General features: G+C 48.6%; 1 protein-coding gene across 5 annotated transcripts in view; it reads right to left on the bottom strand.

Moving 5' to 3' along the window:
• LOC140694444 (unconventional myosin-XVI-like) overlaps positions 1-23,816 on the bottom strand; it is a 48,730-nt gene that overhangs the window by 20,925 nt on the left and 3,989 nt on the right. Inside the window, exons 1-3 of one of the 5 annotated variants that reach the window (XM_072957692.1) lie at positions 14,261-14,921; positions 11,209-11,367; positions 1,118-1,203 (exon numbers count right to left, since the gene is read on the bottom strand). In XM_072957692.1, coding sequence (XP_072813793.1) covers positions 1,118-1,203; positions 11,209-11,353 — 231 coding nt within the window. In that variant the 5' untranslated portion in view covers positions 11,354-11,367; positions 14,261-14,921. Of the gene's footprint in view, positions 1-1,117; positions 1,204-4,682; positions 6,709-11,208; positions 11,368-12,699; positions 12,821-14,092; positions 14,922-23,816 lie in introns of those variants that run through there. The other 4 variants (XM_072957691.1, XM_072957694.1, XR_012070084.1 and 1 more) reach the window with 4 other exon arrangements.

A 23,816-nucleotide genomic window follows, 5' to 3' on the forward strand; every position in this document is an offset into this window, starting at 1 on the left:
TTTTTCCTGTTTCGATGTCTGTTTATCAGTGCAAGTGATTTCAGCAGATTGCCTAGTGTAAGATTTATTTTTAAGATTAAAATTATTGATTTTCTCACTACCTCCTCAGTGTTATTTAGAAAAATCTCAGGGCTAACTGTGCCTACTTAGTGTCAAATATTCAGATGAAAGCAGACCCTTAGCTGTATTGTTGGTTTCATGGAAACATCAGGATACTTAACTGAGTTTTTAAATGATCTTAATGTAGATATTCGACATAACAAAAGTTGCCCTGTAACTTCATGCACAATAATCTTGTTGCTAAAGTGATACTCTTTGAACATACTGATGATAAAGGCTTTGGTTGTGTTGTGCACCACCTTGAATGCACAGTCATATCTTTTTGAAGATAATTATTGAAAACAGTATTTTTTAATTCAACATAAAAAGAATACTAAATTATCGGATACAAATCGTTTTTCTCTCTACTAACACTAGTTTTTTTTTTTTTAAATGATTATCTTCTTTATTTTGGCAAGCGTTTTGAAGCTAAACACATTAAGCATACAGGTAACAGCACTGAAACACATCAAAACACAGTTTTGTGAACTGTAATCTCAGTTTGATTTTGCAGTGTTCGGATCACATGATATTTTTAAAGTGAATTTGGATGACACGGAGTGGGGAGGTAGTAACTGAGACACAACGGCCTGCCAGAAAGCCTCGGTGCTTCGAGCATTTTGTTTCCATGTTGCCGTCACTTTAAGTCTTTCTGTTCGAGCTGAGGTCAGCGCAGTAACACTAACACCCCTCGGTGGCTGTAATCCCCCTTCGTCTGACAGTGCCTTTAAAATGCCCCAGCAAAGATCACATTTATCAACTTCACTTAAATCATTTAATAATTTTCGTTTAGTTTGGACCTTTTTCTAATTTTTTTTTTGAAACCAGCAGAAAATAGATAGGTGTCAGCTGAGACAGAGGGAAAAAGGATGCAGAGCTGAAGAAATTCATGGCAGAGCTGAAAACACCTGTTCCCTACTCCGTGAGGAACGAACTCTCTGGGTCATGCCTTCGTGAATCTCTTCTTGTGATTTACCTTCAGTTATCACCGCAAAGGGGCACACCGAGGGCTCATTACCTGAGTGGTGTGACTCTCTCTGTGTCTCTGGAAGGATGAGGTTCCACCCCCGGACAACCTGGACAATCCATCCTCTTCAGGTAAACCTGTTGAGGTCAACACAAAGCAGCAGTCAGACTGTGAGACCTTCCCCCAGTAAAGGCAGCTGGGCGCCTACTGAACAGACTAAAACTGCTACATTTCCCTGGAAATGAAGGTCAGTGAACACTCACTGAAGAGTACATTTCCCAGGCGGCTCAGGAACACCAAGAGCTGCCTGGTGTTACTCCACCTGAGAAAAGGGGGATTGCATTGGCAAAAGAAATGAAATGAGAGTGAAGAAATAGGTCATAACAGCACAAAAGGGAGCAAAGAGGTCATGGAAGGGAGGAGGGAAAGTCCTGTAGAGCCTGAGAACAGACTGAGGGAGCCCCGACGTGGGAAGAGGAGCAGATGGACACCGGGGGTAAACGGGCTCGGGGGATTGCAGCGTGTGGCTCATCTGAGGCGGAGAAGAACGGAAGTCAGGTAAGGCGTGATCCAGGCATGTGTCGGATGCAGTCTACTGACTGCTGGCTTCGTGCGCTCCCCTCACACATGGCGGGAGGGAGGAGGCCGGGCAGAGACCTGTGAGGGAAAGGTCAGGGTAGCTGCCCATTCACACGCATGCTGTGATTTTGGTTTTTATTGGACAAATCCTCAGGGATCTGCTAGCTCTGAAACATCTAAGCTCTCATGACGTCTGTGTATAGGTGGTGTTTACTGAGCACTGATCTGAGCTGGCATCACCGTACTAGGTCCTCGTCACAATCCCACGAGGCAGTTCCTTTGATTTTCCCCATTTTTATGATGATAAAGTGAGCACTGGAGGGTTTAAGTCTTTTTCTCGGGGTCCTAGAGTTAGCAATAAGCATCAACGCTTGGGTCTGAACCCAGGCAAACAGGAAGCAGCCAACATTGCCAGGAACTGGCCGAGCCAGCAATTCAGTCCAGTCATTTTCAACCCGACTTCTCAGCTACGGTGGAGGACATTTAATGAAATGAAGTCCAAACCAGAAACCATGTAATGTGACTTGGAAATATTTTTAACTCAAAGGAGGTGTGGGGCAGGGTTTTCTGAACGCCTGAGGAGTTGCTGCTTTCTTTACAAGTCTACCTTCTGCTGCTCAAAATAGATAATTGCACAATATCCCAGCTTGTCAAGTGAAGGCTTGCTTCCCCTGCTGGTTAGGCTTTGAATCAGACAGCAGTACCTGTTCCAAAGGATCTACAATTCCCAGAAACCAAATGATATTGTAAAACCCGTATCTGAATAGATTTCGTGGATGCCAACCAAAGACTCCTTCGCTAGCGGTCTAGACCCATCAGGAGCTTGGCTGGAAAAAGCCATTCTCAGATGCTCTCAGAACCTGTGTGGTTCAGTGCCGCTATGGCACCAGGTCCAGCATGGCCCGGAGTCCAGCGTCTGCGCAAAGAATGCAGAGCTGCTGGGCCTGCAGACAGGCTCACCCAGTCCCTCCCGGTGGAGAGCCCTTCAGCATCACAAATTCCCTTACAAGACCTCGAGGATAAATACAGCGCACATAAAAAGAGCCGGTCTTCCCAGAGCGGTAAATGTAAAACCAAACGTGATGACTGCATTCTTTAATTGCCATTTTTCCTGATGCCCAGCAATAAAATGTATAGCCATCGAGCCGCAAGAAAGAAAATCACACTGAACATAAAATGGCCTAGATGGAATTTGTTATATCTTTATTTCCCCGCAAAATAAACATCTTTATATTCACAATATTTTGTTTGATATAACTACAACGTTCCAGCACTAAAAACTGTTCTCTAATCTAATGATAAATAACCACAAGTCCAGGGAATAATTAAGTATACAAAAAAAGATCCAAGTCTGTGTTCACATCAGTAAAAGGATGGCAATTAGAGTAAGTGATAGCTATAATTACCCAGACATAACTATATTTCAGCAAATGAACAAACAGATAATTATTTCTGGGAACAGAGGTAGCATGCAGATACTGGAATTCAAGGGAAATCATTTCCTTGCAAATACCACTACTTCTGATTCAATTAAAACTTCAAGTTATTTTAAACCTTTATTTCCATCTTGTGCCTTTATTTGGAACGCACATTGACTATATACTGTGAATTATGAATCAGCACTGCCAATTGATTTGAATTATAATGCTCATGTATATATCATGAGCTCTACATGTATAATATTTGCTCAATTTTTATCGTGGGAAGAAGGAGAAATTTTCTGATTCTGCCCCTGCACAGGACTTAGCGGTTCCTATGAAATATGTAACTTTGTTGCAATCAGGAAATGTCTGCCTCAGTATCCCAGCATCCTGCCGGATATTTTAATACTCATGGGAGTCTTCAGGAACCCAGGAATTCATGGTGGTCACACAAGGAGACCAACAGAAACACGCCAGGCTCCTTTGAAAGACTGAAATCCCAACTGAAATAATTTTCCTCTTGTGTGTATAATTCTTGAGAATTTCAAGTGATCGTCAATGAACAATGACACAGAGCTAGCTTTATTTTAAAATCTGGTCTCTATAAGCATTTCTGGGATAACATATAACCCTCTGTTCTAGGGTTTGAACGTACACTATCTGTTACATACTGAAGTTTAGAAGCCTGGTATTCCTAAATATGTAATATTATATGATAAATTTTGGGCAACGTATTCTATAAAAATTTCCATTTGGTCTAGAGAGATTTTTGTGTGTTTGTTTGTTCCACAGATTTGGGGGGTTTGTTTTGATTTTTAGAGTAAGACTAGGAATTTTCTGTATTAAGTTTTCTAGGATATTTCCCAAGTCGTAGCTTTTGGCTTTGACTCAAGACTCAGACAAACTAAATATGTTCGTGAAGGGGTGTTTCTATTTTTTCCTCTCCTTATGGTAGGAAAAGCATCGCTCAAGGTGAGCTGGAGAAAATGTAGTAGAAGGGAATGTGCATATGGTCATCTTTCTTAAATATGTGTATTCAGTTTTGGCCATCCAATATATTCTAAATTCCCTCTTTGTTCAGTGGCTAGTCTTAAAAACTCCAAAACTGAGATCTTCTTACTAGATACACACAACCCCTGTGACATGCTCTTCCATCATACTCTCACTGACTATTGCTATCACTCAAATTCCATTTTCGTTATTTTAGGAATTTTTAATTTCAGTATACGGGTATCCAATGTTTTTGTTGTCCTTACCTTTTTTTTTTTTTTGCAAAAGGTTATCATCAGCGATTTCAGAAAGCAATGGTGTTAAAAGAAACATTTCCATCTCAATACACACACTCGTAAATCTGAACATTACACATGAACATGGAAAGTTTTACAAGATGCCTGTTTGAATCAAGTCGGAGTAATCGATCGTGAACACTCAGTGTGATTTTAAGGGTGGAAAATTGGGGGATAATTCTAATATGCCACAAAAGGGCTTGGTGGCTTTAAACCTTGGCAGTCCTGTCTGATGAGACGTGAGGAATCGCACACAATTCATGGCTGGCGGTAGACAAGGCAATCTGAGTTTGTTGACAGATATACGCTACGTGAGATTCCTGAGGGGAAACCAGACAGTTAAAACCGCACGTACAGTGTAACTCAAACCTTGTAAAAACAAAACCAGACATATTACATAAATGCACACATATATTTGTATTAAAAAACAGGATTTTTCACATGGCAGAATATCAGACATGCTTAGAGTATTTCTAGCTAATAGAATGAGTGGTAGCTTTTACTCATTCTTTATTCTTCCCTGTATTTTCCAAATGGCCACACAAAACATGCATAGCTTTTATAACCTGCGCAGAGTTAAAGCAGCCCATGAACAATTGCATCTTATTTGAGAGGCCGCTCAGGTCAGACAGGAGGGAACTCAGGGAGGTGGACACTGCAGGACCCGGGCGCCCGCACGGGCTTGTCTGTTTCCGGGGCAATAAATTCCTGGCAACTGCAGTTCCTTTGTCCAGAAATCTCTCCTGCTGGCGTAAAAATGCTCCGTCTTCCCAGTGTCATTTCCTTCCGTTGCACCGAAAAGCCTCTGTCTTATGAGCCTAATGCTCCTAATCATTACGTGCAATCCCTGCTCAGTATGATGGGGCAGCATTCGTAAACATGTTCGGATTTTTCTCTGTGTGTGATGAAAATAATCTTTTTTTTTTTTCTGGTGCCACCAGAACATTCCCACATCACCCTGAGGACCTGAATGCTGAGCCTGAACAAACCCTGATCTAATCTGCTATCCACCTCCAGACCCCTCCCAAGTACAGCCAGCCCTGTGATGAACGTTGCCTGGCTAGTTCTCATCCTGGATCCATTTGCCCCCTCCTGCTGCGTAGGTCAGCAATGAACGTCTTTGGGTGAGCATGTGTTCAGATGAAAAACTACCTCCCCATTCTTCCTTGGACCTGGAGGGAAGCCAGAGACGGGACGACGAAGCCGGAATCTCTGACGCTCACGGAGGTCCTGGGCCCTGGACCTCTGACCTCCATTCGGAAATCTGCCTCCCTCTTTCTCTCCCATTTTTTTCTTTTCTTGAGGAATTGCAATGACCCTTCAGGCCAAGAGATGGAACACTGTCAGCCACCCAGGAGCTCCCAACAGCCTTTCTCCCAATCTCTGTTGGCTCTTTCTCCTCTGGGTAAAACCACTGCCCTAAGTGTTGTGGAAACCCCTCCATAGACCCCACTGTAATTTCATAGAGTGTGTCACAGGGTCACGTGGCAGCTCTAATTTGCATCTAATTATCAATGACGTTGGAGTTTATTAAAAATATTTGTGTGTGTATTCACTTCTCCTTTCTAATTCTCTATCCAATGGTTTTTGTCTGCTTTTATTTTAAGTAAACCCTGAACATGACCCTTTATCGGTTAAATGCGTTAAAAACGAGTTCTCCTGCTGCGTACACATTTTCCCCTTGTGGTTGGCACCCTTATGTCCTGTTAGCTTGTCTAAGAAGTCCTTTCTTCTCCCATCGCTGAGGGTGAAAAATTATTATTCTGTATTTTCTTCTACACATTTTATTTTACATTGGACATTTAGACCTACAACCTGTGAGGAACGTTTTGCGTGTGGCCCAAGGTAGGGGTCAGGCTGCATTTCTGTCCCTCACGTGGACAGCAGTTGATCGTCCCTTCCCCGGCGTCCCACGGTGCCGGTCCTGCCGTCACTAAGTGGCTGTTGATGGCAGCTGGGAGAGTGCTCTGTTTATGTATTTATTTTCCCCTTCCTCTTCATTTCTTTTCTCCACGAGAGTTTGTGTAACAGCGGAATTATTTCATCCTTAGAATTTTGACAGAACTTACCAGAAAAGCCATTTGGGCCTCGGGCTTTCCTTGTAGGAAGGGTTCCATGTACAAATTCAACGACTGAACGTTTACACTACCGGCTAGCCATACTCCGGCTTTTCTCCATTTTGGTAACTTGCCAATTTTTGTTTTTTGAGAAACGGCTTCATCTCAATGAACAAATTTATTCTGGCGTGAAACTGTTCAAAATACAATGAACGGTCATTTTTAATTTCTGCCCGATTTCTGGCGGGTCCCCCTTGTCACTCAGAGATGGCGTTGTGTCCACTTCATTTCTCTGTCACCTTTGAAAGAGAATTCTCAGTTTTGTTAATGTTTCAAAGATTGCTTAAAGGTTTACCCTTCGGCTGTGTTGCTTGTCTTATGTCTCAGTAACTTAGGTTCTCCCCTCTCCTGAATCTATCCATTTCTTACAGACGCAATTTATAACCTCCCCACGGACGAGAACTGTTGTTTTCAATATCTGTGTTTTTAATATCTTCCCCTTTTCTACCGATTCGCTTTTAAACTTTCAGCATCCTCATGTTTTTCAGAAGTTTCAGACTTTAAAATATTATACTCATCAATTAATCTTTTATGTGAACTTACACTAAGAAGCTTCTAAATTTAACGGAATTCAATTTAATTATTTTCAAATGTGCTTTTAGGCTTGCCATCTGAGAGCTTTCTATTTGTCTTACTTCCAGATATTCCCAGTTTACCCCTTTTGCTCTCTTCTGCGTTGATTGACTTCTTATGATTCTATTTTACTCTGCTAATTTGGAAATTATATACCCCATTACTATTCTTTCAGTGGTTGCCTTTGAAATTATAACCTGCTAACTTGATTTATCAATGTATAATATTAAATATTGTTTTGACCCCCTCCTGCCTTCACTTACATTTTTATTGTTGATTTTTCCTTCTTTTACCTCTGAGCATTCTGGGTCTGCCCATGTTTAATTCTTTCAGGGTTTTTTCCCCTAAAAATTTCCTTAACTCCTATTCATTCCTTCGAAAGTTTTTTATTGTCTATAAAATTCTAGGTTGGTAGTTCTTATTTGAGCATGCTAAATGTGTGATTCCATTGTCTTTAGACTTCAACTGCTTCTTTAAAGGTAATTTGTCTTTTTTTTTTTAACCTCTGGTTGCGTTTAAGATTCACGCTTAGTTACCCAGTGCTTCAGTGCAATGTGCCTAGTTTTCTCTTTATTTATTCTGCTCAGGCTTTTTTTCTTTTTTAAACAAAAGTCACATTTACAGACAGAAAGATGCACCTTTATTATACGTACCTGTCTATAAATTTATAGGAACACATGCACCCTTGTTTGTCGACAGCGCCACATGCCCCTCTGCAGCAGTCTGTGTCCCCCTCACATTCATGTGCTGACGCCCTAACCCTCAGGCTGACGGTTTGAGGAAGGGGGACCTTGGGAGGGGGTTCTGTCATGTGAGCAGAGCACCCACAAATGAGATTAGTGCCCTTATAAAAGGGACCCCAGAGAGCTAGCTGGCTCCTTCCCCACGAGGACAAGCAAGAAGCTGGCGACCTGCGGCCTGGAAGAGCGCTTCCCTCCGGGCCGGCACCTGACCGTGGACCCCAGCCTCCAGAACTGTGACTCGTAAATCACCGCCCTTTATCAGCCGCCCAGCCTGCGATGTCCGTCACCGGGCCCAGCCCCTGCCACTACACGCAGCCTCTGGCCGCCACTCGGCTGTCGCTGTCCCTCGGTATTGCCTTTTCCAAAATGGCATCTACACGGAATCGCACTTGCAGTCTTTGGATTCTAGCTTTTTTCACTTGGTGCACTGCGCTTGCGGGTCGCCCATTCTGTCCTGTGTAATAGCGGTTCATCATGTTTTCTTGCAAAGTTGAACCCTGCCCCGGTCAGCCTGTGAACTGGCCCCCGATGGACCCACCTGGAGGCACTCACACCTCATGTCACCCCCTCCCACGAGACGCTGGGACGCGGGATCCGAATCTGACAAGCAGGATGTGGCAGGAGTGCTGGTGTCCCCGCGTCCCCCGAAAGCAGGCTGTGCGGGAGCGTGGCTTCGTCTCGGGCGCCGTCCATGGACTCCTCGCTCCGGGGGAAGCCAGCTGCCCTGCTGCGAGGCCCCCGGTGTGCAGAAGCCCGTGTGAGTGATCTTGAAACTGGGCCAGCTCTCCAACCAGCCTCAAGATGACATCATTTTGGCTGACGGCTGACTGCTTCCTCACCAGGGAACCAAAAGTCACTCATTCAGCCGCACCCACCCAGACTCTCCTTGACCCACAGAAACCACAAGACAGCAGCCTCTGAGTTCGGGGCAAGGGGCAGTTCCTACAGAGCAATAAGGTGCAGCCACCAGCTGGAGGGGCTTCGTTTGTTTCCAGTTCTAAGTGATGGCGACAAAGACGGGAGACACACTTGCCCGCAGGTGCCTGTGGCATCGCTTTGATTTCTCTTCGGTAAACACCCGGAAGCGGCCGCTGGGTCATCTGGAAAGTGCACATCGAGCTTTGCAGGAAAACCGCCAACCCAGACCTGCTTCTCCATGCTCTCATCCAGGCTGGAAAATTCTCTCATGTCCCTCAGCAGGTCCCGTCTCTCGTCGCCGGGTCCTCCCTTCTCTCCCCGGATCCCCAGGAGCCTCCTCACCACGCCCGTCAGGCCTCCAAGCCATTTTCTGGCATTTCCATTCCTCTCTTTTGCTTCTTTGTGTTTCATTCGGGATATTTTCTGATTTATCTCCCACTTCCCTGGAATTTTTTTTAATAGCTGTGTCTAATAACTTTAGACTCATCTCCTATTATCCTTAACTTTACGACTGTATTTTTCAATTTCAGAATTTCCATTTGACACGTTTTATGGGTTCCCATTTCTGCTGAGAGTCTCACCCTTTCATCTCCCTGGGCGTAGTAAACAGACTTATTTTAAAGCGCGTGCTTTTGAACGCCAACTCTTTGAGCCCCCTTGGATCCTCTGCCATGGACCGGTATTTCTGCTTGTCGCTTTTCATCTTATCTGGTGTCCTCACGCGCCTGGTTCTTTTTGATTATGGGTTGAACTCTGTATTTGAAGAGCAGTTTGCAAGAACATTCTGAAGCCTGGGATGCTGTTTCTGCCCTTTGGGATGGATGTATGCGCTCTTCTCCCCTGTACCTGCGGATTCCGTCAGTCCGGGGGACCCTCAGCCCGGCCCCAGAGAATGAGGTGGTTCCCAGCTGAGCTGTGGTTCCTGGTTGCTCTTCTGGCCTCACCCTCTGACTCTGGCAGGTGCTAGACTCAGCCTGTCCCACAATCCTAGGAGGCACAGCCCAGCTTCGCAGCTGCCTCCTGTGGACTGAGTGAGATGCCCAGTGCCTTCGGAGAAAAGCCAGAACATAGGCCTTTTGGCTTGGCCTTCACTGCCCTCCACGCCCACCCCCAGTGCCTTCAAGAACAGACTGTCTGTTAGAGAACAAACCTATGGTTACCGGGGGAAAGGGGAGGGTGGAGGGAGAGACTGGGAGTTCAGGGTTAGCAGATACACACTACTGTACATAAAATAGGTAAACAACAAGGACCTACTGTACAGCAAAGGGAACTATATTCAATACCTTCTAATAACCTATCATGGAAAAGAACGTGTATAACTGAGTCACTGTGCTGTACACCCGAAACTAACACACTTGTAAATCAACTGTACTTCAATTAAAACAAGATTTGATGGTAAAGTTAAATATGTGTGACAAAATATTGAGAGACAAAATATTGTGACATCATATAAGACATCAAATATTCAATATAGAAACAGAAACATGCACGTGGAATAGAGAGAAAGCACACAATAAAGTTGCTGCTGTAACAGCTCTTAGCTCTGGGTGGTGGGATGTGAGGTCTGACAGCTTTTAAGATGTGCTAAATGTTCTACGATAAGTATGTGTCATTTTTAAAATCACAAAAATAACACTGAAAAACAAAATCTCCTGGCATGCCAGAAAAAAAAAATGAACACCATATTGTATACTTGGAAGGGGCTAAGAGAGTAGAACTTAAATGTCCTCACCACACACACAGACACACACACACACACACACACACACACACACACAGGGTAGCTGTGTGAGATGATGGATGTGTTAACTAAACTTATCTTGGTGATCGTTTGCCAAATACACATGTATCAAATCATCATGTTGTAGCCCTTACACTACCCAATGTTATATGTCAATTATATTTCAATAAAATGGGGGAAATTTTTTTTAAATGAAATAAAATAAAAGATAAGGTTGGTCTGAATTTTGCATTCAGACAATACTAGAAGCCCTGGGTTTCTTCAGTGTGGGAGAAATAGCTTTTTATTTAAGCCACTATTGACAGGTTTTGGACACACGTGGTCAAGAAGCCAATTTCTACACAAGTTCACCGGTGCACTCACATTAAATACTTAAAGCCAGTCTGGCATTTACCATTCCTTCAATATTACTTTTCTTCACACATTTTAGGTAGGAAAAGAAAAAGATAATTTTTCCTTAAAAATACCATTAGAACATCCATTTCCTCCTCCTGCTCAGTACAAGACTCATTCTCTACTGGTTTCCACAGACCAAATACTCCAGAAAAATCTCTGAAAAGTCAGCTAGTAACGAACGCAATTTTAATTCTTTAAGTTAAAAATAAGAAGTTGACAATATACCTCATGGTGATATCTCATGTTCTAAACCAATCCCCAGTGTTTACGGCTGCTTCATTCTTACGTCAAAAAGCTCAGTCTTCCTAGGCAGTTGGCACAGCTTAACGCTTGTACCTACTCGCTTCTGAGTTTGAAGGAGTGCCTACCATTTGAGAAAGGATTCCCATTTTCAGCGGTGTTGGCACTGGAGAGTGACTTAGATAACTGGATTCCGGGGTTATTCGCGTTTCCATCTTGGGTCTCTGATGCAGCATCTGGTGTACCAAGATCATCTCGGCTCGTAAGGTTCATGTTAGTTTCAAAACCTGAAATACAAGGCAGAAAAAAACACTATTCTTCTCTGATAAAATGTACTGAATAAGTTAATTCAAAGAGTAGAAGGAAGTCATACAACATTAGTTGCATTTGAAACAGTAAATAAATAATCATCCTTAATCAAGTGTATGGCCTACAGAACATTCACCAAATTTCGCCACAACGCTGTTAAACGTAATGGGATATGTGAGATGACAATGATGAATTTCCTGATCTGTTATTTTCAAGCATATCTATACAGAATTCTTGATGTCCTCGGTCTAAGAACTGGTCATTAGAGAACCGTCTACCTTGAGAAGGCTATTTCCTCCAAGAAGCATAGCGCTATATTCATGTTTCAGAAGCTTTCTGAGTGTTTAAATTAAGTCAAGCTGAAGCCACCTTATGGTTTTGAAAAGATAAATGTATTTTCAACATTATTACAAAATTTGTTACTGTCTGCTCAGGAGCACTAAACTTCAAAGCCCCACTTCTGGCTGCTGCGCAGTGACAGCACTCGCTAAGCGTCTGGTGCACATCCCACGTTGAGTTCTCCGAGGCGCAGGGACACAGAAGCCGCTGTCAAACTAGGCTGAAGAGCCAAAAGAAGGAGGTCCACCCGACTGGGGGATTTTTGTTCAACGCCAGGGACACGGTGCAGCTCCTGCCCCTGGTGGCGGGTGCACAGTAGATCTGCCCGGCTCTGGCTTAGGTTTTCTCAAGTTTTAGGTTAACATATTATTCAAAAAGGATAATAAGCAGAATATTCTGGATTCCACTTTCACGGGGCAGAACGGTTTCCCTCCCGTGGTCCCGAGGGCGGGAAGCAGGGGGAAGGCGGCGGCCGGCCAGCCCTTCAGAGCCCGACTCCGGGGTGGACCCTCCTCTCCTTCCTGGATGCCCCCCACCCCGGCCCTTGAGGCCTGCGCCCGCACAGCGCTCAGGCCGCGAGCCTGTCCCTAGGTGCTGCACGGGGACTCAGGTCTCGGGGCTGGGGACCTGCCCTCGCTCCGCCCAGGGGACCCGACCAGCGCAGCCCCCGCGGGGCGGCGGCGGTGTTAGACGAGAGCGCGGGCGCCCAGACCTGCAGGGGGGCTGGGGCTGGGGCTGGGGTGGGGGGGCTGGCAATGGTGGGGGGGCTGGGGAGGGGGACGGGGGCTGAGGCAACGCCAGCAGGGCGCTGACGCCCGGCAGAAGGGTTCCCACGTGCACCAGCCGGGAGACGCCGGAGCTCCTGACGCCTCGCACTTAAAACCCGGTGGAAAAGCCACGGCCCCGCCCGCGGCGAACAGGGGCCCTCGCGAGGCGCCCGCGGGACCCGCCGGCCGGGGCTGAAACAGCACCTGCTCAGCCGGGCCAGCTCTGCTCAGCCTCTCTCCTTCTGACCGTCTGAAAATGAGGGACGCAGCTTCGGCTTTAAAGCTGTGTCGAGACCCAGACGTTCACCTGCTTTTACTTCTCTTTGAGCTATTTTTTTTCACTCTTCAATTCAGGTGTTCGCTGAGTGCTGGCTCTGGGCCAGACACCCTCGGGGGGCTGCAGGGACAGGGAGCTTGGGACGCCCCTCCCAGGACGTGAGTGACGACGGACAAGCGGACAAGGGGACTAAGGAGCAGGTGGCGGGCAGTGGTGGTCTCCCAGTGCGGGGGAGCTGCCCAGGCGGCCCAGGGAAACCTCCCTGGGGTCTTGTCTAGGCTCAGAGGGGCAGCGGAAGCAGCAGCTGTGCGGACAGACAGCCTCCCCGCCCCCAGAGCAGGGAAGAGCTCCCCTTTCCCAGGGAACCGGGCAGAAGCACGCTTTCCAGAGGCGCGGGGCGCAGGGGCGGGTGAGAAGGCCGCAGGCGGATCCCCGGAGGCCCCCGCAGGCAGCAGCTGAGGTTTCCTTCCAGCGCGATGGTCGGTTCTGGGGGGAGGGGAGCAGGGAGCAGCGCCTGGGGAACAGGGACGCCCTCTTACACCTGTCAGTACAGGACTCAGAACTCAGAGGCGCTCTGGGGGCTCCTGGTACGAACACGTGACGCAAGCTTCCTTCATAACTGATTTCTATCTCATAAACAATGGATGTATTTAAATTACAGTCAAGGAGGAAGGAACAGCTCAAGTGGCAGAGCGCAGGCTTAGCACGCACGCGGTCCTGGGTTTAATCCCCACTGCTGCCTCCAAAAACAAACGAATAAATAAACCTAATTACCTCCCCCAAAAAGGTAAAAATTAAACTATATGCAAAACCTCCATTTTTACTCTTAAAGTTTAATTTTTTTCATATTTCCAATCAGCAGGTTAAACTGTAGCCAAGAAATGTTTTAAAAATTGATCACGAGTTAGGCTGTGATGCTTCTGTGATCCACTAAAACTTTCCTTATGTTTTTATCTTAAAAGCACACGTCTGTCCATCCAAGGAATGCTCTGGTGGGAATTAGGCAGTGAGCCCTTCCGAACCTAAGATGTGAGAACGAACGGTCAACCTGATGAGGCTCCTCCCCGTTGTTCTCACAGCATTGCCAGTCCCCTGCCACACCTGGGGCTTGACGCTCACCTTCAGTACAGTTCTGAGCAGCTGCCATTCTCTGGCCTATTTTCGAGATGAGGTCACTGAGGCCTGGGGTGGTAAACCTACCTGCAGACATTTCACAATCAGTCGGAGTTGCAGCCGGGCTTAGACCGAGGCCTGCAGGGCTCCGCCCACACTCCCGCCTCGGCGCGGCCCCCCCTCAAAAGCCCTCCCTCCTTCTCCCACCTGCTGACTCCAGGACAGGGCAGCTTCTTTTCTGCTCCTTTCATTCATCACCAGTGCCCCGGTGGTAACGAACTGGGAGCCCCAGGTTGAAAATGGTACTCTAGCCACTGACACAGAGCGGGACATCGACCTCTCCACTTTGGGGTTATCCTTGTCCATGAGCATTACCCGAGGGTTCTTGATTACTTCATTCTGTGTCAGGCTCGGCTCGTAGGCACCCTTTTCCTCCAGGCCGAATCCACGTGCAAGACAGTCTGCGCCCCAGCTCACTAATTTCTCAGTTCAGCCACAATGAGGGTCAAAGGCAGAAACTCTCAACCGTCTTGATTTTGCTGCAGTGCCGGCTGCGTGCAGGAACGGTTCCTCTGCTTACAGGCACACCCGCTCCTCTGCTTAAGCACAGGAGGAGACACATCAGGAACAAACCGAGAGGACTCTGGCATTCAGTGCAAAGAAGTCTCAGCTACAGCAGCGCAGCTGTGAGACGGATCCTTCACGGGAAATTAAAAACCGGATAACACAGAGCAAATGAAGTCATCGTAGTTGTTCACGTTTCCAGGCAGGGGTCAGCAGGGTCTTGAGGGTGAAGAAAAGGCACACCAAAAGAACATATTTGAGATTCTCACCGAATCTAAGCAAACAAGTGGGGGAGTGAGTGCTGTCAACCCCTCACAGTGAGCCTTTTTGCATCTCTGCATCTTGTGAAATCAGCGGTTTGTGTAGTTCCGAGGCAGCCCTCCCGTCGGGCACATCGTGACACGAGCTGACTGCAAGAGCTGCGGTATTTTCTTCCAGCCTGTGAACCGGGGCTCCCGGGGACCCGTCTGGGGCTGTTCTCACAGGTACGGGAAAGATGAGTCACTCAGGGATCTGGCTCAAAGACGAAGTCTTGGCCTTCACGTTAGGATGTGATTACTGAGCACAAGCAGGTAAGCAAGGCACATTTAAGCTGAGTATTAATCGAGTGAGAGAATTCTAGCAAATCTCTACATGTGAATACAGGAAAAAAAAAAAAAAAGAAGAATTCAGTGGTCCAGGGCTGGCTTCTGGATAACTGAAGTGTCACACGGGGTAGTTAGATCTTTTGAAAACTGTGGTTTTCAACAGGAAATGCTACTGCCCCCCTCAAGCCCCTGGGGACACTGGACAACGTCTGGCGACATTTTTGGTTGTCACCCTGGGGGAGGTGGGTGCTACCAGCATCCAGTGGGTAGAGGTCAGGGATTCTGCAAACCCCTTACGATGCACAGGACAGGCCCCCACGAGGACTCGTCCCACCCGGGGTGTCCGTGGGGCCAAGGTTGACAAACCCTGTTCTAAGCTAAGTCAGATCATGCCATTTGCCACTCATGTCTCTGCACTAGTTTCTTATTTTGTTCAGGTTCAGATGCAAAAGCTTCCTGAGGCTGAGAGATCCCCCCATGAATGCACTCCCTGCTGGTCCTGAACCTCATTTCCAACAACCCTCTTGCCACCTGCCCCGCCAGCCCCACCAGCCCCACTGGCTTCTCGGCCTCCCTTCACTCAGCCCCTCACCCTCCAGGCAGAGAGCGCGGGGCTCTGCTCCAATCACCCTGAGCAGAAAGGCCCTCCAGCCCTTTTGAGACGACAGCGCCTTTCTCCCCCCCCCCCCGGTCAATTTCTGTTCCCACAACCTGCTCTAGTTTTGCGCAAAGTCCTCACCAATGGCACATCCCATTTCCATTGTTTGTTTATTTCCCCTCTCCTCCCTCTAGAAACATGTCAGCACGAGCTCAGATGTGATACTGGTGCCTTCAAGGGTGCCTGCACACAGTAGGAGCTCAACAAACATTTGATGGAAAAAGAGAATAATGAATAACAAACAAATTAATACAACAGCCTTGCATAAAAAATCATTTCGTAAGAGAAAGCACACTTTCTGTAACTGCAGAAGAGTGGACAAGTTTATGAACCAAACAGATCATGTGAATTATGATACAGAAGTCATACATCACAGTACTCATTTGTCCCCACTCACATAAGATTATTGGAAACGAATAAAAGGATTTCCACTGTTAGTAACACACCTTTGAGTTCTAATCCCTATTTAAAATTAGAAGGTACGGAAAACGTCACAGTGTGTGAGTACGCATTTTACTTATTCGAAGGGCAGAGCTGTTTGCTTTCTACCTAAGGGCGTTAACTTGCAGCGGATGCAACAGGCAAAATATAAAAGCAACCCAAGTGCTCGCGGACGGGTGACTGGATGAAGAAGATGCAGTGTGTGTGTGTGTATATATATATATGTATATATATATATACACACACACACACATACACACACAGTGGAATATTACTCAGCTGTGCAAAGAATGAAGCCTTGTCATCTGGGGCAGCAGGGATGGACCTAGAAGGTATTTATTATGTTAAGTGAAATGAGTCAGGCAGAGAAAGACAAATACTGTATGATTTCACTTATGTGTGGAATTTAAAAAAACAACACAAGTGACCACACATAGCCAAACAGAAACAGAGTCATAGATTTAGGGAATGGACAGGTGGTTGCCAGAGGGGAGGGTGGTGGGGGGACGCGGGAACCAGGTGAGGGCACCTGAGAGGTAGAAACTTCCAGGTACAAAATAAATGAGCCACTCGCAGGTATGAGACGCCAGGGTGGGGAATACAGGCCACAGTAATGCAATGTCTTCCAGAAACAGAAGCAAAGGGCTAGAGCTGTCTGCCGTCCACCTAAGAGTGCTGCCTGCAGGTACTGGACATCTGTCCCTGACGGACGGCGGCACGCTGGGTATTTCCACGATGTTCCCACCAAGACCACCGATGATTCTTTCAGGACCGTCCTACCAACACACAAGGTCCACGCGGTCACTCCGCAAAGAATCTTACTCCCCATGGTTTTGCAATGTCTAACGTCAGGACACTAGAGGCAGTTTGGTCAGTGTTGACTCTGGGATCTCGGTGCCTAGAGACAGTCAGAGGCAGGGTGACCACAAGTCTACAGTGGGGGCTCCAGACCACCCCACTTGCAAGGGCCAGTGACAATCAGTCAAACGCCCACGTGAACATCTCCGGACCTGTCTGCTTTCTCTGACCAACTTTCTACAGCAACGCGGCTGCAGCGATAGATTTGTCATTTATTCTCTTTTCCTTTCAACAGACATTTGTGGAGCATCTGGTACGTGCAGGTCCTGTTCAAGGCACAGCACAATGAGTCCTTGGCTGTATTTCCTCATTTTAAGTTAATGTCCACTTTGCTCCCTAAATTTTTGTCCTCTTTATTCTTTCCCTTAAAAAAGGCCCTCCTCTGCCAATGGGACAAATTTCAACTTCTTGAAAATAGAGAACGCAGAACCTGTCCCGGGCACAGAGCGCTGGGCGGCGATGCGTCAGCTCAGATCCTGCGCCCTGGGTTTACTCTGGGGCACAGCAAGTGTCCCAGGCTTGCACATACATACATATGTTCGTTTTCATATTTTTTTCATTAAAGGTTATTACAAGATATTGAACATAGTTCCCTGTGCTGTACAAAAGAAACCTTTTTTAAAAATCTATTTTTATAGCTAGTGGCTAACATTTGCAAGTCTTGAGCTCCCAAATTTATCCCCTCCCGCCCCCTTTCCCCAGCAACTATCACAGTGCTGGCTGTGTCTGCGGGTCTGTTTCTGTTCAGTCTTTTGAGGCGTGTTGCTGCTTGACACGGGTCCTGGGGCAATGTCCTGGCGGGAAAGGCCGACTCCACGCTGCCCACAGGACCGCAGTGGCCGCTTCCCTGGACGTGAGAGGAATGAATATGCTCATGACGGGGGCTGCGTTGAGGAGAGGAAAGAAGACAGGGTTTTGTTGAGGGAAAGCAGAGGGGAGACGGAGGCTAAGAAGAGGTAGGTCTCTTGGGGAAGGAAAGCGCAGATTCTTCAGCGGGGGAGAGAAGCGTCTTTCTCGGGGCGGGGAAGACCCCTTGAGTAAGTCTGGGGGTTAGAGAAACACGCGCTGCAGTGAGCGACTCAGAGGCGAACTCACTCCCAGTCGACGTCCAGAAGACAGCGGCACAGTGGCCTCCCTCCCTGGGAAGCACTGAGATGGCCCTGAGTTGGTGGCCACTCTGGGGAGCTGATGGCGACCCAGAAGCCAACCACGTTCCTCCTCCAAACTGGGAGATTTCTCCAGGGCTTGGACACGTGTCTGTTAAGTCTGACACAATTCAAATTGCATACGAAGATGCAGCCGAGAGCTTTTAGAAAGATACGCCTCAAAGAACTGGCTCCTCAGATGCTCCCATCTGAGAGGGGCGACAAGACACGTAAAGGACAGGGATGCACGGAAGCACAGATGGCTGGACAACCACCTCGGGGTGCAGGAATGAGCAACCTAGACCAGCCACTGCAGGAGTTCCATCTTACTCGGCTGAATTAATGCTTGCTGGGTTTTTGTGTTAAAGCCTTTGACACATAAATTGCTAACACGTGTGGGAGTGACACCCAGGGTGCATCCTAACAGGTGCCCCTTCTCAAGCATCTGAGTGGTGACTCGACAGAAAAGGTGACCCAGCTCAAAAGTGGTCACCTCCTCAGCCCCTTCAGGGCAAACGTGGAGGCAACAGCGGACCAGAGGCTGAAAGGACAGTCATGCAAATGCCCAGGGGTCCACAGGCGAGACGGGCTGCGGCGGCTGGGGGAGCCCCACTGTGTGGGCAGTGGGAGAAAACCCTGGGTTTGGAGGCATGGACAGAATGTGGAGAGGAGGAGGGAGAAGGAAGCAGGAAGCAGGAAGCAGGAACCTTGAGCAGCAGAGTCAGGACCTCACGGGCTCTGCCCTCTCCCTGCCCTGGGAAGTAGGGGATGAGCCGCCGGGAGCTCGGCAGCATCACCGAGTGGGTTCCGGCGAGGATTCTGGGCGAGGGTGTGGTGGGAGGGAGGCTGGATTTGTAAAGGGCTATTCATCCAGCCCCAAAAGCGTACCGCTGACGAGCTTCGAGGAGAGGTTAGAAATGGAAAAGCAGTGAGAATTTAGACTCAGGCAGTGGCAGGAGGAAGGGAAGTTGGGGGTTCACCGAGCTGTGGTCCCTTCGGGCCGAGGGATGGGAATGAGTCAGGACTAGGCAGGGGCCTGGTGATCAGGACGAGGGTGGAGCCCTGGATGTGGTCTTTGAAGCGACAGCCACCTACCCACAGGGCAAACCGAGTGGCGATTATTTGAACAAGAGCGTTACTAGGACTGAAAAAAAAAATCTAAAAATCCTTCGGTAGGGAGGATTGCTTCCAGGAAAAGCAACATTCCTCCGAGTAAGGAGCCAGAAGGCAGAGTACAGGGGGTTGTGGGTGCAAAAGGGCAGGTGCGGGCTTGGGGGAGAGCACCTGGGCAGGGATGAGGGTCAGCGATCAGCAGAAGGAAGGGCTTCTTGTAGCAGAGGGAGGCTGATGGCACCAAATGCCACAGAAAGGTCAAGAGGAATGAGGAAGGAACGGGCCCTGGAGGGTTTCTTTAAGAAGAATGCTTAAAGACATCATTTCAGCCTCAGTTACCTTAACCTGAGATGGTTTGAGAGTGTATTTTGGAAACATACGAGATTAGGATCCAGGTTTCAGTAACACAGGAGAAAAACAAACTATAGCTGTTTGACTGATTTAATGCTGAGTGAGAGTGTGATGCAAGGCATAAAAAAATGTGAAAATACATTTTAAACTCATTACGTGTGCTGGCTGTAATTCATCCTGCAAGTCTATAGGAAAATTCCTCTGCAGAAAAGCTACTGCGGGGAGGGGCGTGCTTGTGTTTCCCTCTCTGGCATTAAGGAAAAGTACAAAGGCTGCGAGAGGAGCCGGGCATGGTCCTGCCACTTCTCACACCCTTGTTTTTAAAATTTAGAAGCTGCAGCTAGACTCTGCCGACAGACACACACAGACAGGTGGCTAGGACCTCTCCGACCCAAATCGGCACCTAGTTTGTGTTAAACCAAACTCACCCTGTGTTACAAGAACAACGCATGTCAAATCTCTGATTTCTCCGGAATCTTTTATCATTGCCCGTGAGGAAGAAACACACACAAGGACCTAGGGCCACTCCCCAGCACCTTGCACGCTGCTGTCACAGGCTTCTGAGAAGGAAGTTTGACTTTTTTCTTATACAGAAGAGCAGGACCAAACATTTGGCACACTGCCTCAGAGAAAGACAGATGTCAATCATAAGATTCTCATCGACCCGGAGGCTGGTCCTACACTCAAACAAGAAGAGCGGAGTCACGCGTGGGGTCGCGCATCGAGATGTAAGCTGCCCGCGGAGGGCACGTTACCCAAGGGAGACGCGTGCTAGGAGGGGCTTGGGTCTGGAACAGCGTGGTGGGGGGAGGAGGGTACAGCTCAGCGACAGAGCGCATGCCTAGCGTGCGGGAGGTCCTGGGTTCCAGCCCCAGCATCTCCACTAATTAATCAGTCAATCAATGAACATTGCAAGTCTGACCCGAAACCGGGCGAACCAGACTTTATCGTCCCTCTGCGAACAGCCCCAGAAATGCATCAAGAGAGGGCTTCAGTGTCACCAGTCCCGAGGAAACGGGCCGACACGAGGTTCCCTCACCACCACTCCTGGGACACGGCCGAGTCCCACAATGTGGTCATAATTCTGTAGGAACTGATTAGCCAAGAAATGGCAAAACACAACAGGGTGGAACTGGAAAGGCTGGGCAGGTTGAGAAAATGTCATCGCCGGCCCTGCTTCTTAGCAGGCTAGACCCCACCCCCACCCCAGCTTTCCTCTCTACTTCCTAAAATCCTCTTTGGAGTCAGCACCTTTGAGTGGCTCAGAACTGCTCCTGAGCTCGTGTCTGAAGCATCCTTTCCGCAGGAAGCCCCTCACTACGCATCCTCGGGGTTGAGCCGGGTGGGGCGGGAGTGCTCCCTTGCCCCTCCCCTCAGCGCCTGCCACCCCCTCCCCTGCCAAGTCTTCAGAGATGGTTTGTGCTAAAAACACCAACTGAAGCAGGAAATAGAGTGATATCTTCAACAACATATGTGCTGAGCAGGGCAAGAACGCACCATAGTAAAGCTAAAAAATGCCTGTCAGTATAAATAAGGTTTTTCACCCAAAAAGGCACAGAAAATTCTGTTGCGCCAGTTCCCTTTCAGTTTGACGAGCCGGATCTTTGGGAGCCCACCTCTGCTGCCCCGGCCGCCATCAGGGAAAGCCCGTCGCCATTCTCTCCCCTGCAGCCTGCCCGCCCCAAAACAGCTGAACGTGCAGCATCCACACAGCAAGCCGGCCCGGAGAGCCGTTCCTCACGTCTCATCGCACGGGCCACGGTGTTTGCACAGCGGTTATTGTTACATTCCCCCTGTGCCCGTGGCCACGGGCACCCCAGCGCCCCAGGACCCAGCACCTGCACAGCGGCCCTGGCTCGGGAGGGTGGCTCCTCCCCTCCTTCCCCAGAAAGCACAGGCGGAGAGCACGGTGCTCCTGTCCTTCCATCGGGGGCTCCCGATGGTCAGGACGCTTGCAGGGTGTTGCCTGGATGGGCAGCTAGGGACAGCCCCAACCTGAAAAAGACCCCAGTAGGTGTCCCTGCGGCACTCCCATCAGCCTCTACATCCTCCCTCGGGGAAAACCAACAGCCCGGCCCAGATCCCTCTAGAACCAGGCGGCTTGTTCATTTATTTATTTATTTATGTGCTTATTTTCATGAGAATCGTGTTGACTTTGTTTTGGCTCTTGGTATTTAACCGCCGTTAGGTGGAGCTCAGAATGGGGCCCCTTTTGGATTTTTAATAGACGAACTGCTTTCAGGATAACCCCTTCAGCCCTTGAGAAAGATACAATCTACATCTGCCCCATTTCGGGGCACTGCCTTCTGTTTCTGTCACAACATGCTGTTCTGGGGGCTTCCGGGTGTCCCGTCGCCACCACGTGAGCCTCAGCACAAGCCGGGATTCGGCTGCATCTCTCACGTGTCCCGCGAGGCAGCCTCTGACTGCCGGCATTCATTTCACTGACGGCACTGCAGCGCGCTCAGGGACAACCAGGGAGGTCAGCGAAAGGCAAAAACCAGAAGGCAGTGGTGGGGGTCGAGTCTTGCTCAGAACTAATCACAAATGTGTCCGCCCTCAAATACCGCACAGCCCAGAGGGCAGAGGCCCAGGCCCACGGGGCCCTGGGAGCCTCTCCCTGTGTCAGCACCTAAGGGAGGGGACGGGTTGGGGGGCAGGACACTGGGGACCGCGGGGGCTCAGGACAGCAGCCATCTCAGCCTGGGGCAGGGGCGTCTCTGCAGGGTGACAACGTGTGGCGGGCCCCTGCCCCCTCGGGACAGCCCCTGCCCACGGTGGCTGGCTGCCAGCCCGCAGCGCCTTCCGTCACACATTGAAATGTCTCTGTAGACATGAGTTCTTGTCCGAAGCCTCCTCGAGCCGCGTGCCTCCTTCTCCGCTGGCTCCTGCGACTGGGTCCCTCCCTGGGCAGACTGGTTGGCGTTTCTAACTCCCTTGGCCTCCATCCCTACGTGCAGGTGACTGAGTCTCCCGGGAGCTGTCACAGCGCGGATGCCAGTTACTCAGGATGGATGAGCCACTGGGACCCCGTGGGAAAGGGCTGACCGGGGTCTCCCGTGGGCCCGCCTTTCACCCCGGGCTGTAGGAGGAGACCCCCCGAGCCAGCCAGGAGATGGGGTCCCCTCCTCGAACGCCTGCAAGTAAGCGTTTCTCATTAACCATTTGTGAAGTATACATGTTTACATGCAAATGAACATAGAAGCGCCTCTCCACGCACCCTGGTGTCGCTCCCCCAAGCGTCACTTACTGATGGCATCTGCCCTGCTCTGAACCCTCCTCCTCACAGTCCTGATGCAGCTCACGCTGCCTCAGCCGGAGGGAGGGGTCTGCCTACAGTCTCGTCACCCCTCCATCTAAATCCTACCCTCCGGACCAGTGTTTCAAAGTCATATTTGGGAAATCAGTGTAGTGGGTCACAGTAAACATTTTAAAACGAAAGAGAGTTGCATGAATCGAATAAAAATGCAGTGTTTCACAGGCATTAAGGGTAGGCAGTGTTTGGAGAAACATGAATGGTGTCCTCACTCACTTCCTCCCTCGCTACCTGGTGCCTTGGATTTTCCATGTTTCCCTGCTGTGAGCGGCTTCCCAGCAGACCCTGTATTTCACTTTTAAAATCCATACAACTTATTACAATGCCCAGCGCAAAACAGACCCTCAATGCATTTTCTGAACAGATGAATGAAGCTCCCCTTTCTTATTAAATGACTTTTCCAAAACCTTTTGAAAACTTGAGGCAGGTAGCAAACAGCAACACACAATTCTACGGCGAGTTGAATCTCTTTGCCTGAGGTGAACCTCTGATGGTTTAAATTCTGAGAAGAACTGTATGTCTTGGCGGCCATGTCATAGAATGATTTTATTATCTAAAAAATGGACCGTCTTCCCTAAAATCATTACAGAGTTCCTAGGATGGATTCGATCCCTGCAGCAAGGGGAATGCTCTCTGATTGGCAGCTGGACCACATCCCTGAGTTTTCTAATGATCATCAGATTAAAAAGACATTTTTTTGATCCCTCCCCATCATCTAGAAGCATAGTGCCGCTGTCCCATGTCAGCATCCCAGCCTCCGTCCATCAGACGTGATTTTAAGCCTGAGTAAGTGAGCAGAGGAGACTCCCCCCGTGGCTGCAACGCCATCAGTGAAATGAATGCCAGCAATCAGAGTTTGACTGTCTTGTACGACACGTAAGTGATGCAGCCACATCTC

Source organism: Vicugna pacos, unplaced genomic scaffold, assembly GCF_048564905.1.
Source record: "Vicugna pacos unplaced genomic scaffold, VicPac4 scaffold_21, whole genome shotgun sequence".
In the NCBI taxonomy this organism is placed as follows: Eukaryota; Metazoa; Chordata; class Mammalia; order Artiodactyla; family Camelidae; genus Vicugna; species Vicugna pacos.